Raw genomic sequence first — 19945 nt, 5'->3', positions numbered from 1 at the left:
GTGAGTAAACCTGATGGAATTGTGTAACAGTGAGCACACCTCTGGTGCGCACCTCCTGTGGGGTGGGTGCAAACCTACACTCTCTCTTTTCACAGAGCCCCGTTAATTGTTGCCCTAGTCAGGCAGGTCTTCAGGGATTCAACCTTCTGGCTAAGTCACACAAAATCTAAAATGGGGTAACACATTTTTCCAGGGTAACACTATCTAACAAACAGTTGGCCCTCTCTGGGGTCTTCAGGCCCATCTCTAGACTTTTTTAAACTTTAGCTCCTTTCTAGGGCTCCAAAACAAAATTTGTCCCCTTCTCAGGGCTTTAGCCACTCTGCCAGCAGGGGGACCCAGGACTGCCCACTACTCCAGGTCCCAGCCTAGGGACCCTATAAATAGCAGTCATATGCTGCTTCCTGTAATAGCTTCTGCTGCTATTCTCTGGGCTGCTTCCCACATAGCCCCCTTCTCTTCATCCTTATCTCAGGTCTGAAGTTCTCTAATTATTCACTGCCTGAGCAGAGTCTCTCTCAAGCCTCCTTGCCTGAAGGGTTTCACAGCCTTCCAATCCTTCCTCACCCTTCTAATCTCAGCCAGCAACTGACCTGCTTGATCCCTAGGCCTTATAGCTCTTTTAACCATGTCTGCTGTGCTCTGATTGGCTGCTTCCCAGCAGCCTCTCTAGGTCCCTCCTTTACTGCTTCTTTTCTGGGACAAGATGTGGTAGCAGGGCTCCAGCAGGGGGCATCAAAGGGCCCCTTTCATAAATTGGATATATACTTTTCTTGAAAAGGAAAGACTTCCCATCCACTGAGTCCCTCAAAGATGTCAAACTTTTAGACAGGAATATAGCTCTAGATACACTGGCTCTAACTGCTTCTAATTTTGAAATTCTTTTGGAAATCTTCCTGTAGTAATTTATATAGGGCTGGATTTTGCTACCCTTGATGCTGAATAGGTAACCTGTTACGTGACTTGTTCCATTGATTTCAATGGGACTAAATGCAAAATAAGGTACTATTCAAGGTGAATTAAAGTGGCAAAACTTGGCCTATAATGTGTTGAACAACTTTTCTCCTACTTTTTTATTTGGAGCTTTCTATTGTTTTCTTAATACATTAGCGTTTAGAAAAAGGCCTATGTGATATTTCTTACCCAATAATAGTTGTAAATTGCGTGATACAATTTCCATAGTTTTGTTTTAAGTTTTATGTGAAACAGACTAAAGTCATTAAAGAATCCTTATGATAGGTCTTACATTTTCCCTCAATTCATTTCTCCCTTATTTAGTTATTTGATGTGTCACTAATATTTGAAAATTCCTGTTGTGCTTACCATTACTATCCTGATAATCTAATCTAGTGTGTTTCTAATGCATCTGTCATTATATATCCAGGCACTATTACAAGGAATTCCTGTCTCATATGTTAGGAAATAATTAATAATATTAAAGAAATAGAGGAAAAGACTATTGTTTAAATATTTAAGTATTAAGTATTGTTTAAATACTTTTTTTGTGCCATGATTAATTTTCATTCTCCAATAAAAGGTAAACTAAGCTCTAGTGAGGCCAAAAAGCATTAGTTTTCATAGCACCCCAAAGTGTGCCAGGAACTTTACAGTACAAATAGACATGTTCTCTGTCCTGAAAACCTTCTAATATAAGACCCTGTTTCTACAGACATTTATGCATGTGCTTAACTTTGAGTCTGAAAGTAGTAGTCCCCTTGAAGTCAATGAATCTACTGGCATGTGTAAAATTAAGCACGTTTGCAGGATCAGAACCTTTTAGATATGACTCAACAAATGGGGCAACAACCATTAGGAAATAAATGGGGTGAGAAGAATAACAGTTACAACAATAAGCTCATATGATTGTTCTTTAGGCACATATACATCATAGTAATTCAGCTTAATTTTAAAATATATTTTATTATATAGTAACAATTATTATTATAATGCAAAGTAATGATGTAAAAATTGTTTCAAATTTGCTAACAATTTTGGTTTAAATTTTGCTTAAGTTTAAGCACTCATTCAGCTTTGCCAGTGGAGAAGAGTGTTCTTAACTGGGACATCCTTAATTGGGGGCATCTAACAAGCATGTAGAAAATAAAAACCTGAATAGAAAAACTTTATTTTGCATGACTAAAACTGCTGTTAGATATGCATAACTCTAAAATAGCTGAATGGATTTTCTTGAATTTACCTATTTTTTACATTTTACATTGATGGAGATTACCAAAACAAGCAAATTTGAAGTTTCTGGCTTTTGCTGTTATTGAAGCACAGCTTTCTGTTGTAAAATATGGGAAGAGTGTATTTTTATGCTCATGTTACTCTAAAACAACTCAAATAATTAAAGCTGAAAAAAACTTAATGTCTCCCCACCCCACCACCACCCTCCACCCCACTTTTGGAATGATCTTGATTTGAGATATTTCAGCACAAAAGGAATTTGTTTGAGAAAGTCAGAGCAAACTGAGGAATGGGGGCTAGAATGAAAGCTGACTCTGTAGGAGATAGCATAGTCACTATAATTTTAATTTGTTCTGCAACTGATGCATGAAGAAAAATTTTAATTACAGTATTTTTTGTGTGTGATGAGTGGTGTATGGACCCAGCTTTAAAATGCTTGCTCCTGCAACCTTCACTCAGATGAGTAGTCAGTCTTTCATAATGAATGTTGTACCAAACTGAGTGCTTTGTGTTAGTGTCAGATAATGTGCTATATTTGTCATACAAGAGTGTATACATGTATGTGATAGTGTGGTGTGGGTGGGTGTGTTCAGAGTCTGGTTGGTTGGGAATCTGGTCTCTATGTATATACATGCATATGAATGTAATGCATGTGTGTGTGTGTGTATGTATATATATATATGATACAATTGGAGTACATAGCATAGTCATACAATGGGTCCAATCATTTCTCTCCAACAAGACCGAGGAAGTGGTGATGGGCAACTATTCTGTCCCCTCAAAGGTCCTCAGGTGAAATCTATCCTGTCTCTTTCCATTCAGTATCTATGTAGGACCATTTACGCTGATGATACCCTATGGCACAACTCATTTTCTTGTGATGCCATCAATGCCTTCTCCTGGATATCACAAGATCTACATAAAAATAATAACATCTATAAACCAGTCGGAGAACACTTCAATCTCTCAGGACACTCTGTCACTGACTTGAAAGTTGCCATACTTCTACAAAAAAACTTCAAAAATAGACTTCAAAGAGAAACTGCTGAGCTAGAAATCATCTGCAAATTTGACACAATCAAACTGGGTCTGAATCTGGACTTGGAATGGTTATCTCATTACAAGAAGTAATTGTCACTGTTCACACATTCTCACCTCCTAATCAATTGTTTTGAATAGCATCAACTACTCTAGCTGAATGGACTTTGCTTTTATCTACCTTCCCCATTATTGTTACTTACCCTTGGATATGTATATATATAATTCCTATGTGATTTCTATTCCTTACATCTGATGAAGTGGGTTACAGCCCACAAAAGCTTATACCTGCAGAAATTAAATTTGTTAGTCTTTAAAGTGCTACAGGACTCTATTTGTTTTTACAAGAATTACAGAAGATCAGCATCTGGCTGAAGACCAGCTGGCTCAAACGGTATGGGCAAGACCAAAGTAGTGGTGATTAGATTGGGGAAATAATCTAGGCTGGGAAAATATCCTTCCCTGACTTTGATGGTATCCTCTCACATTTCTCAAAATACTACAGAATTTAGGGGTCCTATTAGACTCTTCAAGCCTCTATTGCCAAATAGTGGCAGCGCCACAACATTTTTTTTCTACCTCCAGCTTGCTGAAAAACTCCTTTTCCTCTGGGATGAGGATCTGTCCACAGTATGTCACCACCTCCTGACTGAATTACTGTAAATCGTTGGACCTAGGAGTAAATGTGGAAACAATGCAGAGGCTCCAATTTATGCAGAATGTTTTAGCCCACCTCCTTAAAAGTATACCTTGATGAGCATGTTATCTGTGCGCTCCACTTTCCCCATTGGCTTCCAGTTCACTTTCATGATCAGTTCAAAGTTTTGGTCCTGCTCCCAAGAGCAATAAATAGGTCAAGACCAGGCTACATCACTCTCTACATGTGACCCACAAAGACACTGGTGTGCCTCTCTGGGCTAACGTAGCTCACACAGCCGAGGACAAAACATGTAAAAATCTGAGGGGATCAGCTACAGCACTTGCTCCTACAGATGATGGACTAATCCAGCGTCTCAGCACCTTTAATGCATACAGCATGCCCCTCCCGTTGGTAAACTTTCCCCCCATAACTAGATTAAAAGTATCTGCCATGATAAATATATATATTTAAAGCAACCTATTTATTAGTGTGAGCCACATATACAGCAGTGTGTTCTGTGGGCTGCATACATACACAACATACACTACCTGTTCGCCCTGAGGATGTCACATGGGCTGCAGCTGTGTGCTGAGAACCACTGATTGAGAGAGGGCATCAACTTGAAAAGCACAGGTCCATCTACAAATGTAGCTACTGTTGTTACATATAATAATCCACAGCAGTCCCAGGGCAGCAAGCGATTAGAAGAAACACCCCTGTTCCCTTTCTGTCAGGCTGTTTCTTTTGGGACTTTTTCAAGGCTTTGGAGAGAAATGTACATGTCTCCTGTTCGGAGCGATGCTATACAAGTGCTAAGTAAGACTAGTAGAGGTTGTATACGTAGGAGCGGCGGGCGGTGTGTGCTACCTACCTGCACGTGAGGGTGGGGAATCTGAGGGGTCCGCTGTGTGATGGGAGAGAGGGGCGGGAGGTAGCTGTGGGGGGCGCGAGCAGCGGGACGGAGGGGTAGGTAGGTAGCCGTTGAGGGAGTTGACGGGGGGGGTAGCTCTGCCCCATGTCACATAGCTACGCGGCTCCTCGCCCTACGTAGCCTCCCCCGTGTCCCCAACCGCCCTGGCCGCACAGAGGACAGCGGCGGCGAGCGGGCCGTGTAACACGGAGGAGGTGGTGTCTCCTCGGCCGTCATTTCCGCCGTGTGTTTGAGTGGGGGCGGGGGCCAGAGCGCTCTCCTCCTCCTCCTCCTCCGCGGCGGCCGGTCGGAGACACAGACCCAGCGCGGGGTGAGGGAGGGGAGGCAGCCGAGCCAGCCGCAGCGCCCGCGGGCGGAGCCACCCAGACACCCCCTCCCGCCAGAGCGACACCGCACCCTCCCCGGCCCCCATCGCCCCGGCCCGGCCATGGGGAACGCAGCCACCGCCAAGAAGGGCAACGAGATCGAGAGCGGTGAGTGAGTGAGACCCGTCCTCGTCCTTTGGGGAGGGGGCCCCGCGGGCTTGGGCCCAGCGCGCACGCACAAGGCCGGCCCGGCACAGGCCCCGCGGCCTAGCGGGCTGCGGCACGGAGCCCCCTGCCCAGCGCAGGCCTTGCAGCCAGGGCTCTGCCTAGCCAGGTGCCTGGCCCCCTGCCGTCTGGGGGGCTCGCTCTGCGCTGCGGGATCCAGGCTGCAAGGTGCCCGGCTCCCCTCCTGTAGCCCCGCTGCTGTTGGTGCATCGCCTATCCCTGGCCTTACTGTATCGAGCAGTGTATGGATGTAAGCGGCTTAAATCGCCTTGTCCCAGCCTGCAGCAGCCCCAGCCTAGCGAGCCGCCTAGCCAATGCCGCGCCAATCCTCTGTGTGTCAGGCTGTCCCACAGCAGGTGTCTGTCACACTCACAAGCTGCTGCTCTACGGGCTTCTCCCATCTTAGTCAGCTGCTGCTTCCCAAAGAATCAGCCTCTGCTTCTGCAGGAGGAGGGGTGGCTCTAAAGCTGGTGTCTGTCATCCTCCTAGCCTTCAGCGTTACAAATGTTCTACAACAACGTATATTTTCTCCACCCCTGGACACACCTTTGATAGCAGAGAAGACATTGAGTTTTACAGCTTTCTATCTATGCTCTTACTTGTCAGGTACATGAGTATTTCTATCCTGCTGGTGTGAATGTAGGACAGAAACTTTCCAGTCTTCCTGGATTGCTGAACATTGTCATCTCCTGCCCCTACAGACTATATAGCAATCCCCTTTAGTACAGTCTGTATTGTGGAGGTGCATGAGTTCTACTCATTGAAGTATATATTTAGATATATAGGTAAAATGTTTATTTTAAGTTACTTTAGGTTTTACAAGTGAGAGATGTAGCTCAATATTGAGCTACATGTGAATTAGTAGATTTATGGGTTTTGTCCTAGGTATATTATCATGATATTTAAAACTAATTAAATGCACCAAACACCAAACTCTTTTAGTCAGTTAACTGGCTTGCTACCACTTCATAACTTTGGATACATTTCTGTTGGGTAAATTGCAGGGCAGGTTCCAGAGTAAAACTACTTATTTAAAGGAATACTGTCAGTTTACAAACATATTCTTAATCTTACAACAGTTTCTTAACTCTGTCACTAGAAATACCATTGGATTATTATAAATGAAGGAATTTTAAACTTTTTGTTATCACTGTTCATTTACTTTTTCCATTTATTTATAACTTAAACTTATTCTGCAATCAGATTTATGCAGGTAGACACCCCTCCCCCCACAGAACTCCATTGATTGTCCTGGATTCTTTTGCAGGATCAGACCTTGGCTTGGACAGTGAAACTAGACTGGTCAGTTTTACTTTCTGGTTCCCAGGACTAGTGTATGATGGTAGAGTTCTGATTACAAATATCTAATGAGATATTTAAAATACTATTTTGATCTTTTAAAAAAATCATATTTATTTGGTTTTGTAAACATAAAAATACCCTCACATTTTGACCAGAACTACTTTATAAATGTCAGGCACAAAATGGAAAAATTTCTGAAACTCTTAATGACAAAACATTGTTATATTTCTATGGCAGCCATATTACTTGTAGTTTATCTTGATAAATTAAATCTTTGGTTAACGGGCGTAATAAAGACTTGGATTAATCTTTTACACATATCATCAAGTAAATCCTTCAGGAATTCTGAGGCACACAGTGTACCTCAGAACCCCCCCCCCCCCCCTCTCTCTCTCTCTCACTCACTTTTAAAGAGTTTACTTATAAAATGAAAGTGCTGATTAGATTGCAGCAATCCGAGTTCTAATTTGTCAACACACTTAACACTAGGAATTTCTTTAGTGACATAACTTTTGTAATTAGGGGATGAAATTGTCTCTTGATTGTCTACCACTTGTATAAGACATGGATTTGTTTACCATGTAGGGTCAAGTAATTGTGAATTTGCACATAGTAAATTACTGCAAACAAAAAGTGATATTCATTCTGGTTTATAGGAGTAAAAGTCTCTCAGGAAAAAAGTGATATAGATTTATTATTAATCTCTGGTCTAAATTTGCATTGATCACCCAGTCTTTCTGCTTCTCGTCTGAATTAATCATGCTTGATTTGCATCATGTACTCTAAACTCCAGAATACTAAATTCTAGAATATTAAGATTTGGAATATATTATACAGGGTGGCAGCAGAAAAATAGCCAGCAATTACTAAAGGATGATAATATGTCCTTAATCCATGAATGCAGCTCATGGTATTGTGCATATCAAGGGCATGCTGAGGTCCCTGAAAGAACAATGGAGAGTAACTTGGTTTGTGCTGATAATTACATTTGCTTTTTCAAGTAATGTAATTTGAGAGCTCTTTTACTGTCTGTGGTCAATGTATAACAATATAGTTGAGTGGTCCATTTATGTAGCAAATCCTGATATACTTAAATGTGGCCTGTGTGTTTTCTTTAGCTTTTTGTGTTTGTTACAAATGTCTTCAGTAACAGATCACTCTATATGGTTGCAGAATAAATAGATTTAGGTTAGTCGAAATATAATGTAAAACATAATCTTAAATATTACATCCAAGCAGGACTGGAAGGTCAATGGAATCAAAATGGTAACTTTCTGTCTACTTCACTATGTTGTGTAAGGTAGTGTAAATTACATTTTGTAACTGAGTCTAAGGGAGTCATAAGTTGGTGTGACTTACATACTAGAGACTAGTGTGATGTAAGAAAGTGGATGTAACCTATTTCAATGTATGTTTTATATTGTTAGTTCCTTTTCCTGTTATGTCCTTCTCTTCCAGGCTGTCATAATATATAGTAAATTTATGCATAGTCTGCATCTACAACTAAGGTTGGTCCAGCCAGGTGGCTCAGAAATGTGGATAAACACCCTTGAGACACTCAATTAAGCCAAACCTACACCCTGGTATAGATACCTCTGAGTCTGTGGAAGAATTCTTCTGTTAACCTATCTACCCCCCTCCTCTCTGAGTGTGTGGATAACGTGCAGCAATGAAAAAAGCTCTGCCTTCTTTTGCTGTAACAAGTGTCTACACAATGGCGCTACAGCTGTGCTTCTGTAGCAACTGTAGTGTCACTGAGCCAAAATCAGAAGTGAGCTGTTATGGGTTGTGAGATTAAAAAAAAAATTAAGCTGCTTTATTTGGGTGGACCCAATCACATTTAATGGGGCATCACATAATATAGTCTGCAAGGGCTGAGTACCTTTCAGGATAAAAGCATTCATAGCTTTAATTTACATGCTGAGTGGCTCAGAAGATGATGTAAATTACACAGAGTTGGACTTCCTTAAATGCATCTCTGCATTTGGCCTTTTGTCTTTGTATACATTTAATAAGACATAATGGGCTAAATCTGTCTTTTTATATCTATATGATCCCCATTGGCTTTACTGTATCTGAGAATAAAGTTTGCCCCACTGTATAAATAGTTAAATTTTACAATATATTTTAAATATAATATGAAGCAAATTAAATTTAAAAAGAATCCCTTGTTGATCTACCTTACGGCTATCTGTGGAGGAAAAGAGAGATGAAAATGTTAGGTTTTTTAAAAATGAATCTGTCTGGGGTGCAGTTTTAATAAAGGAAATATGACTTTACTATAGCCTTCTAAATTAAAAAAGAACAGTAAATGACATTTAGTCTCATAAATAGATCTCTTGTTCTAGAGTTCATGGTCAGTTTTATATAAAACAGAAATGTTTTACATAAACTGGGCAGTCTAAACAGTGTTAAGGAATCAACCACAGCAATTGTAAAGTATGTAGGAAGTATTTGTTCTTTCTACAAATTACTAGAAATCCAGTGTTAAGTAATATGTATATCTCTGCATTACAGTAGAACCTCAAAGTTACAAACACCAGAGTTATGAACTGACCAGTCAATCACATGCCTGATTTGGAACTAGATGTAGGCAGTGAGGCAGCAGTAGAGACCAAAAAAAAAAGCGGGTGAGTGGGGGGCAAATACAGGACAGTACTGTGTTAAACATAAACTACTAAAAACATAAAGGGAAAGCAGCATTTTTCTTCTGCATAGTAAAGTTTCAAAACTGTATTAAGTCAATGTTCAGTTATAAACTTCTGAAAGAACAACCATAGTGTTTTGTTCAGAGTTGCGAACATTTCAGAGTTATGAAGTGTTCGTAACTCTGAGATTCTACTGTACTTGCTTTTTAAAACTCTGCGAAATAGTGCACACATGCAGTTACAAAGTAAATTAATTTAGAAATTGGTTTTTATTCTTTTACCATCTTCATTGGGGGAAGAAAATTGTTGCAATTTTGAATCTCAGAATAAAATCTTAGACTTATAAAAGCCCCAAACCTTTGATTATACTAAGATTAGTTACTAAATTGAATTAGAGAATATTTCAGTGATTAGAATGCTCTTTAACTGCTATCTAATTGAAAGTTTAATACACTTTTTCTGTTCTTTATTTTGAAACTGCCTAATTTCTGTAACTTTTAAGTTAGTCAGGAGTCTTTGTCCTTGCCACTTTTTTTTTTTTACAATGATATAAGATATGGAGTTTCTTGGGGTTTCTTTTTTGTTTTGTGTTTTGTTTAAAGTTCATGTGGAAGCTTTTAAGATTAGGTGTCATTTAATTTTAATTCCAGATACCTCCTCTCATCATCTGAGGACCATATCCTGCAGCTACAGGAATGGTGGGACTCTGGTCTAATGGGTCTTTTATAAGCTCAAACTTCTGTGATCTTCAGATGTTTGTATTTTTGTTTGTATTGGTGTGTGTGGGGGGGGGGAGAAGACTAGTGGTTCCTTTAAGGGTCCCCCCTTCCTTGGCTGGGGGTGGGGTGGGAAGACATCACCTGAGCTCGTCATTTGGCTAGTTTATTCCAATAAGCCAGTGTTTCTCAACCTTTTAAGTAGCAAGTACCCCCTAACTTCTGAAAATTTTAATAAGTACCCCAACACTCAGTTTTCCACTTTGAGAAATACAATCTTTTCCCCCTTTACCGCTGGACGACTGTATTTCTCATAAAGCAGGAGAGTTCTGAGTTCTGCAATGCTGTGTGGCTGTGGGAGATCACAAAACCCCCTGCTGTTTCTCCCCTCCTTCCTCCACGTAGGAGCAAAGGTCAATGCCAGCCAATCACTATGGCCTGATGGTGGGGTCACATGGTGTTTTCCTCATACAGGCGGGAACTTTGAAGTATGAGCAGGCACAAGTGGCCCACCAGAGTGGATAGCAGCACTCCTCATGGCTGTCCTTAGGGGGGTGTGGGCCTGGGATAAATCACACTGTGTGGGTCGCCTGCCTCCCAGTTGGGAGCTGTGACTGGGAGGGAAGCAGGTGGCTGCCACTTGGCTTCCCCAGAAGTCGGTGGCTGCCACTCACCTCCCTTCACTGGATTTTTCGCTGCATACCCCCTGTCTGTGTCGCGTGCACTCCTAACCCTTAACCTTCATATGATAGGAGGGCATTTGGGTGCTAACAATGTGTTGGGGATCAGCTGTAGCGTAGTGAGGGCTGATGGCATCTCTCCACCAGGTGGAAATGATTATGATGATGATTGCCTGGTAGTTCCCAGATGAGCTAAGCTAATAAGGTTGCGATCTAATTAAACCACATGCCTTGCATCTTGTCTTTTTTTTCATGGGTCTGGGACAATGTGTTGTCTGTCACATGCTCACTCTCTCCCTATCCAAACTATCAACACTGCAATACCTTCTGTAGAGGGAGCACCTATTACTGTCAGCCCCTCTTATTTGCATTCCTCTGATGTAAGTAGTGCTTATTTGAAAGGTGCCAGATAAGCAGATACAGTGTGACCTTCCCATGCTGTCCGGTCAGTAAATTTCAACTTCTTCTGAAGATACTAGCTTTAGGGGTGAGGAGGGTTGTTTATTCTTCATGTCAAATCACTATTTGGTCCCTCCGTTGAGACTACCGATATAAGTTAATTGAAGTTAGTAGTATTGTTGGCAGTTCTTGGAACAGATGTTTGTCTACTAAGAATTGGACAGACACCACCAGTTAATTTCATATAACAACTGAACAGCCAGGCGGGTGATATGATACAAAGTCTTGTCATTACTCATCTTAGCTGGATTAAAACCAGTGACCTAGAGGTGAAAAATTCTATAACCCATTACTAATTTCCTAAGCCATTCAGTTTATTAAACAATAGTCCTTGGGACCTTTGGATGTGATATTTAGGATTTGACTGTAGTTTTGTTCAACAGGATTAGTCTTTTTGTACAGGGAGTTTATGCTCTTTGACTTTGAAATTGCCAGCTGACAACTTCTGAAGTCTTGTTTACACATTTAAATACATTAGATACAGGGAAAAACAACGAGAGTCCTGTAGCACTTTAAAGACTAACCAGTTTAATTTCTGCAGGCATAAGCTTTCGTGGGCTGTAACCCACTTCTTCAGATGTCAGCCCACGAAAGCTTATGCCTGCAGAAATTAAATTAGTGAGTCTTTAAAGTGCTACAGGACTCTCGTTGTTTTTGCTGTATACAGACTAACGCGGCTACCCCTCTAGATATAGGGAGTATATCCTAAAGCAGCGGTTCTCAATCGGTGGTACGCATACCACCGGTGGTACTTTGAAGAAGGCTGGGTGGTATGCGAGCCGTACTGCGCCGCCGAATCCGCCGCCGAAAGTCGTCCCCCCCTTCCTCCCCGCCGCCGCCGCCGCGAAACCCTGCCGCTGCCGCAAGTCCCCCCCCCCCCTTTTTTTTCCCCCGAGTGGTACTCGGGTCAGGTACAGTCAGGTCAAGTACTTGGTACTCGGGGGGGGGAAAAAAGGTTGAGAACCGCTGTCCTAAAGCATATGAGAAAACCTTTGCTCCAGTGATATTGCTTGTACGTCAAGCAATAGATTTAAAGCTGTTTTCCTATATTTTGTGCTCACACTGTTGATTAGGTTAACTTTCAGCATTACTGTTTCACCTTCTGGAAATCAACGGTAGTTCCAATTACTTGCTGAAGTAACATTTGAAAATGTCTGTGTTATATGTGACCATCCTCAAAACACTGAGAGTCTCCTTTCATAAGAGATACAAGATTAGAGTAGCAGATGTCTTTCAGGTCAGGATTGAGCCAGATTTGTTAAAATGTGTGGGAAATCTTGTGCAATGATAATTCATAGTTTGCCTGTCTGTAGCCAGTACGACTTACTTTGTTTTCATTTAATAAAAATAAAACTGTTCATAGTTCAAAATTCCCTAACTGTAAATTAAAATCATACCTAGAAAGGATAGTCACCCAGCAGCATAACAAATTAATGTTAGCATAAATTAATGTTAACATTTGGGGTTGTTTTAACCTTTTGAGCATTTAGCTACTGTCCCTAGTTCCTGTTTGTAGACCAGATTGTTTTTGTATTTAAAATATCTTAAATCATTTGATGCCTTGTTGCCTTATGTTTGTTAGTGGTGCCTATGCATTTACCCATCCCACCACTCTCACAAGCATGTCAATATCAAAAGAATCATTTTGAAGAATTTGTTTTGAAGAATCATTGAATTCTTGGCATTTGGCATTTTTAATGTAACTAAGGCTTTGGCTACTCTGGACAGTTATTGCAGTGATTGGTACCTGCCCCTGGGTGATTGGTTGCTCAATCTGAGTACCTGGATTAGGCTAGGCTAGATATTAGTGTTCCTACAGCAAATCCTGACCTGCTTTGCTGTGTCCTGACTGTGTGTGCACTCACTGGCATGTATCTGTGGGCATATTCCATGATTCTTTGTCCTAAGACACTCTAGGATTCTTTCCCAGTCAACTGTGTCAATTGCAGGAAATCTTGTCTTGCTGTAGAGTGACAGCACAGTAGATATAGTCGTGCTCTCATGGATTAGGCCAGTGATTCCCAACCCTAGGTAGTGGCTCCCTTCTGCAGGCAAGGGGGCGGGAGATCAGTGCTCCCCTCCCTCTGGCTCCAGCAGGGATCCAGGTAGAGCGCTTTGCTGTCTGCTGGAGCCAGGGATAGGGGAGCATTGATCTCCCATCCCCTTGGCTGCAGCAAGGAGCCTGCACTGGCCTGGTAGCCCAGTGGCAGCACTTCACCTGGATCCTTAGGCAGTAACTCCCTTCTGCAGCCAGGGAAACGGGAAGTTAGTGCTCCCTTCCCTCTGGCTCCAGCAGGGACCCAGGCAGAGTGCTTTGCTATCTGCTGGAGCTGGGGGAGAGGAGCGCTGATCTCCCATCTCCTTGGCTGCAGAAGTGAGCCGTTGCCTAAGGACCCAGGGGGAGTGCTGCTGCTGGGCTACAAGACTTTTGCAGGCACCTTGATCTAGCCGAAGGAATGGGAGATCAGCGCTCCCCTCCCCCTGGCTGTAGCAGGGACCCAGACGGACCGATTTGCTGTGGGAGGCAGAGATTTGCTGTGCGAGGCAGAGAGTTGAGCTCTGTGAGTTTACATAGCAATAAAACAAATGCCTTGTGTTCACTGTATTTTTATCTTTGGATAGCTAGTGCATGTTAATTACCCCTGCATAAAAAACTCTGCTTTTTTTAGCAGTGAAGACAAGCCCAAAGGGAATCTTAAGTACTACAAACCAGTAGTAGGTGTTCTAGAAGAAAACGACAATTGTCTCTTCATAACATCGAGAAACATAAAATATCTCTTCTGTGACATTTGCAGTGTTATTGTAGCCATATGGGTGACAGAATATTAGAGGGACAAGCTGTGTGAGGAAATCTCTTTTATTAGACCAACTTCTGTTGGTGAAAGAGATAAGAACAACTCTGCCTAAGTTCAAAAACTTGTCTCTTTCACCAACAGAAGTTAGTCCAATAAAAGAGATTTCCTCACCTATCTAGCCTCTCTTTCATGAGGTGGCTGTTCTTTACCAAAGCAAGCTTGACATCCTGATGATCTTGAACCATGTTTTCTCCATAAGAACATAGAGAACTGCTATTGTGCTTTGTAGTGGCTGGTTCTTGATGGAATAAGGTAGACTAAAATAATAGACCATCTTAGATAAGTTGTTTTAAAATAATCAAGAAAGCTAGAAAATCCTCTTGAAGCAGCACTGTCAGATATATTAGTGTGTACAGTCTCTTTGGTTCTTTGTTTGTAGGATCAGATTTTGGTTTGTTATCACACTGTAGCTTAACCACAGGGTACCAGGAGTTCTGATTTCTTACTGCCAATAGCAAGTCACACTTGGAATAAGCTTATGCTATGGCACAGTTACTGTACTGCAGCTGTGTTGCTGTAGTGCAGTAGTGTCAACAGTTCCTCTATCAACAGAAGGGATATGTCTGTCAGTGTAGTTTATCCACCTCTCTAAGAGGTGGGAGGTTGGTTGACAGAATAATTATTTCCTTGATTTAGCTGCATCGACACCAGGGGTTAGGTTGACCTCACTACAGCAATCAGGGTGTGAAAATTTTCATGCCTGTGAGTGACGTGGCTAGGTTGATCTAATTTTTAAGTGTAGACCAGGCCTTGCTGTTAGCACTGAAAAACAAACATACAAGTTGCAGTATCATAGAAGGGTGAAAGAAAAACCTGGCAACTGTTACCCGAGTAGTTATTTTTCTGGCACATGTTAAAGGAGCAAACTTGAGATCTAAACATGGAAAATGCCAATTCTTTTTCTGCACCTAGAATCTGCTTTTTGTTCTTGCCCCTGACAAGTGAATTGGAAATGACATTATTAATGGTACATATGCATAGATGAATAGACAGATAAATTCCAATAGTGTTTATGGTGACATTTGATATTAAGCAGCTTGAATTTCTTTCTCTATCTTAAAATGGGTAGTGGAACATTAGGTGATATGTTTAATTATTAGAGTTTAAACTTGCAATAAAGTTAAGATATTAATTTTATAAATGTGCTTTATAGTTTAATGTAAAATATAACTTAATCCATAGATAAAACACCTCTGTTTATAATAAAACAATAGTTTATGCAAGTTAGTAATGTGCAGGCATTTCAGTGTTATCTGACACATGGGTCAGTATGGTATACAGAGTCATGTAACTCCAGTTGGCAAGGGAGAAAGTGTTGCAGGGTTAAAATCGGGAGGGGGTGGGTAATATGAAAGTTTGAGATTGTCTTTTAACATGCACCAGTAGGGCAAAGGAAAATGGTATGCATTGATTTAGCTGTAATGTTTGAATTTTCTGACTTTTGCTACAGCTTTGATATTTAAGTAATCCATGCATTGATGGGAAGTGCACAAAGCTGTAGTAGATTTACTGGACAAATTAACATTTAGCTGTACCAAAGTAACTTAGTTTAGTGAGCATTTAAATTTGGGAATGTGGATTATTTACCCGATTAAAATAATTGTTCTGAGTTTTGGAAGTCCTTTAAACCTGATTGTTCCCTCCGTTACACTGGTGTGAAAAAAGAATCAGGCCCATTTTGAATACATCTATATCTTTTAAAGTGTTCTCTACAAATCATTAAAATACTATTGTACTTAGGATACCGTTTTTAAAATTCCAGGCCCCAACGCTGCAGTTGGATTCATGTTAACGAACCCTTGTGCCAGCAAAGAGCCCCATTGAACTCAGACACAAGTGTCCATTCACCAAGGTAGATTATGAGATTGGGGCTCTAGTTTGTAAATTATTGGCAGAATAGACTACAGCAGTGCATTCCAACATTGCAGCCTATTGTCACGCTGGCTGCTATGCATGTGTACGATGTCTGTGCTCAAAATACTTTAGTGAAGGTATGTTTTTGAAAGCACTCGTTTTCTGTAAACTGAATTTCAAAGTGAAATAATTTGACACCATTTCATATGACAGATTAATGTCCTGCATAAATATCGAATTACAAAATAAAGCAATTTGAATGCCATAGGTCTTCAACAGCTTCAGATACCACTAGGTAACCTGGGAGGTTCATTGTGGGTAGTGCTTCAGTTTTTTTTATATTCAGTAGAGTTTTGTATGCCAAATTAATGATAAAACTTCAGAAACTAAAATGAAAGTTGAATTAATTTTAGATTTATGTGCTAAATGCTTTTATTAATTAGGGTGGAGAAGGGAGTAGCATTAGGTACAATATGTTTTGGCATACTTTTTTTATGGTAAACTTACCTTTCTGCCAAGTGATAGCTCCCTTGCTTAATTGTTCTACCCCACTGTAAAGGATGTAGTATGTATTCAGTACACGCAAATGGTCTTAACTCAATATTCATTTCAAGTTGATGGCTTGCTTTTAAGGTGGAATGCTATTACAGTTTTAATCAGTAAGCAGTGTTAATGAGGTGTGTTCAGACTCACACTTTATACTGTCACCTTCCATAAAGTTTTACCCACTTAGTTGTACACCCCTTAATAGAACGCTTTGCGTATGGTTACTCTAAGTGGCTGCTATAGCATTTTTTTTATTTGAGGTAGCAAATAACAGAAAATAAACTTGTAATCCAACAACATATTGTAGAAATGTTTTAACAAGTGAACTTTAATATTATATGTTTTGAATTATACTTGTGAAATTAGAAAACTGAGGATTCTGCAAAAACCCTGAAAGATGGAAACCAAGTGCTTACTTAGGTTAGAATGCAGTATTGTTGTTGAACTATTTATTTTTTTCTAATTTAGGGTACATGCATGCTGCAAAAAAACCCACAAAACAAGACCAATCACGTGGCAGCAAATCTCAGAGCCTGAGTCAACTGACCTAGGCTTGCGGGCTCACACTACAGGGCTGAAAATAACAGCGTAGCTGTTCCCACTCAGGCAGGAGCCCAGCCTCTAAAACCCACCCCTCTTGCCTGTTTTTAGAGCCTGGGCTCCAGCCCGAGTGGGAACGACTGCATTGCTATTTTAGTCCTGTAGCACAAGCGCCAAAGTCAGTTGACCTAGGCTCTTAGACTTGCTACTGCGAGGTGTCTTTTTTTCCCCCCCTTCAGTGTAGACCTATCCTTAGAAACTTCTCCCTCTTTGAGGGCAGACCATCTGTTCTGTACACTCTTTTGCTAAAATTAATGCACAAAACAGAAGGGGAGACTGAATGGCTTAAGTAAGGCTGGTAGTGACTGAGATTTATTACAGTCTGTTGGTTGTCTGGTAACATGAAATACATTGAAAGTTTCAATCTAGATCACATTACAAAGCCACCATTGCATTTAAGCTAAATTTGTTAAAAATACACTATTTTCACCCAAGCTTTTCATGTGGAGTAGCACAAAGTCTTTGATTAGGATATATTAATGAAATTAACTCCAGACATTTTAGTATTTAAGTAATACACTATAGTTCCTTGTTAACTTGGCAAGCAAGCAAACTGGAAAAATAGAGAAAATACCTTTTTCCCATAATCTCTTTTAGCTATGGTAATTGTAGGTATTGTTTGTAACAAAAATAGGTCAAACGTTTTCAGACAGAAGTAAATTTTTTAAATTAACAGTCCCTTTATAATCATGTAATTTTCAGAAGCTGATAAGTGAATAAAAAGTTTTTCAACTTCTAAATTTCAGATATTTTTCCTTTTAAAGCAGTGTTTTCTAGCAAATGCTTAATGCAATAAAATTTGTTGATGAAAAGCATCTAAGTAACTTACAGCAATATCCTAGGACTTGGTTCATCCAAATAATCTCCAGGCCATTTGGCCTGAAGATAATGCTGGTGAAATGGTGTGTTTGAATATCTGCATCAAATTAATAGTTTACGCATTTTGAAAAGATTGCTGTACCAGAGCACCGTTGTAGTTTTTTAGTATGCCAGCACTGTGCTGTAAGAGCAACTCCTGATTTTTCTGGTAATAGATCAGACCCAGATTGTTAATGTCTCAAAAATAAGGTTTTAGCATATGGGGTACTGCTAACTGAGATTCCCTTCAAGGTATTTCCTACTTGGTTTTGCATTGCAGGGAGGGAGAGAGATTTAACACTCTCCCATGTTCCGCTCACCCTTTCACTTCCTTGATCCACATGAAGCAGGAAGTTTGGCTCCCCAAACTCCCAGATATTGATAACCCGAGACCTTTGGAGGTTTTGGGGGATCGCCTAGAAACCAGTATGTCTATGCTTACTCAGGGGATGGGGATGCTAGGGAGCTTGCTTGCTTTTCCAGCTGGGACCAAAGTATCTCTAATATTTTGTTCCTGCAAGCCCTACCCTTCCTTGAAGGCAAGGTGTCTCGAGAGAGGATATTGTCTTCCAGTGGTTTTTTTCAGAATTTCTCTAAGGTTGATCCAGGGACTATGCACTTGTTTTCCTTTCCCATGTGCATAGATACTCCAGCCTTCTGTCTTGTCACTGGGCTTTAGGACAACAAAAATCTATGCAACAAAAACAACACTTCACACGTTTCTGCACCATCTGGGAATACATGTTGTTTTTTTTTATTTTCTCAGTCCATGAAAGTGAAGGGGATAATTTGGGCAAGGCCTTATTATTTTATTTTACAGTTAGATTAGCTGTAACCCTTCTTTGAAAATATGAATGAAACTGATTGTTTTCAAATAATTAAGCTGCATGACATGACTTAAAAAAAGCAAAACTGTGCCTATCTGCATTAGATAACAAAACAACAACAAAAAACGCTCTTAACCGAAGCAGGACAGACTAATTTTTGTTTGTGTCTAACAATTTATTTTATTTTTACTATTTTTTTTCTTGCTAGCATCTGTGATCACCAAAAATCCATTGCAATTAAAGGGATACATTGTTTTATGCTATCTAATTTAAAATTGCTCTTTTTAGTCTGCTCTTTTAACTGGTCTTGTTTCAAGTAATACTACACTAACAGGTATTAGGACACCTTTAGTTTACACCAGTATGGTCCACACGAGCCAGTTAATATGTTGCATACTATTGTTGGAATTTAAACCCCTCTAGAATGGACTAACACATCATATAGACAAGCCCTCAGAAGACCTGGGTTCAAGTTCTCAGCTTCAATTCTCCATCTGACAGACGGAGATAATCTTTCCTCTCTCCTTTGTCTGTAGGATACAACCCCTGGCAAAATGGGGCCCCAGTCTTTAATGAGGTATCTAGATGCTATAGTAAATGAAAATAAGTAGAATCTTTGAATTTTGTTCAAATGGAGGAGTTGGGAGCACTTAATTTGGAGAGGAGGGGTGTTTATCTCATGCAGAAAATAGCTTTTTTTTTTTTTTTTTTTAAAAACACCAGTTAGGTATTAGCAATTTTAAAATCTGTTCCTGGGAATCATCTGTTATATTGGGATTATCCTTCCCTGACCTCCCCTGCTGCAAACTTTCTTTAGTGTATATCCTTTCTTCCCAGTATCCACCAAAGTAGAATGTTAAATTTCTTTCATAAACTCACATATAAGGCTGGAAGGAGAGTTTGAAAAAAGACTGATATTCCCAGTGTTGTTTGTTAGCACAATTTGTGTGTGTTAAGATGTTTCTGCATAAAATCTGAAGGTCAGTAGCTGTTGAGAATAAGATAACTATTTTATTTCTGACCATGCGCTACTTACATTTCCTTCTTCAGGGCCCTTAAACTTAGTAGATACTAGCTCTGAGTGATTATTTTCTAGTAATTCAGAATTTACCTCACATGTATACATGTACAGAGTATCAGAAGAGCCTTTCATATCCATGACTTGTCTTTTAATAATGATACTTACTAAGTTTTGTCACTTTAAAAAGATAATTGTCCTAACTAGTGAAACATATTGGCATGGTTGCACTTAATTTTTGTCTTTTTCTCTGTAT

At 40.2% G+C, this 19945-nt stretch overlaps 1 protein-coding gene across 2 annotated transcripts in view; it reads left to right on the top strand.

Annotated features, from left to right (window-relative positions):
* The first annotated feature begins 4583 nt into the window (after positions 1-4583).
* Positions 4584-19945, top strand: part of PRKACB (protein kinase cAMP-activated catalytic subunit beta) — a 97965-nt gene continuing 82603 nt past the window's right edge. Inside the window, exon 1 of one of the 2 annotated variants that reach the window (XM_067538581.1) lies at positions 4584-4681. In XM_067538581.1, coding sequence (XP_067394682.1) covers positions 4639-4681 — 43 coding nt within the window. In that variant the 5' untranslated portion in view covers positions 4584-4638. Of the gene's footprint in view, positions 4682-4927; positions 5270-19945 lie in introns of those variants that run through there. The other variant, XM_067538580.1, reaches the window with a different exon arrangement.

Source organism: Emydura macquarii, unplaced genomic scaffold, assembly GCF_026122565.2.
Source record: "Emydura macquarii macquarii isolate MOO-44397 ecotype Brisbane River unplaced genomic scaffold, CSIRO-AGI_Emac_v2 contig_480, whole genome shotgun sequence".
Classification (NCBI taxonomy): Eukaryota; Metazoa; Chordata; order Testudines; family Chelidae; genus Emydura; species Emydura macquarii.
This window is presented reverse-complemented; position numbering and strand designations above follow the sequence as displayed.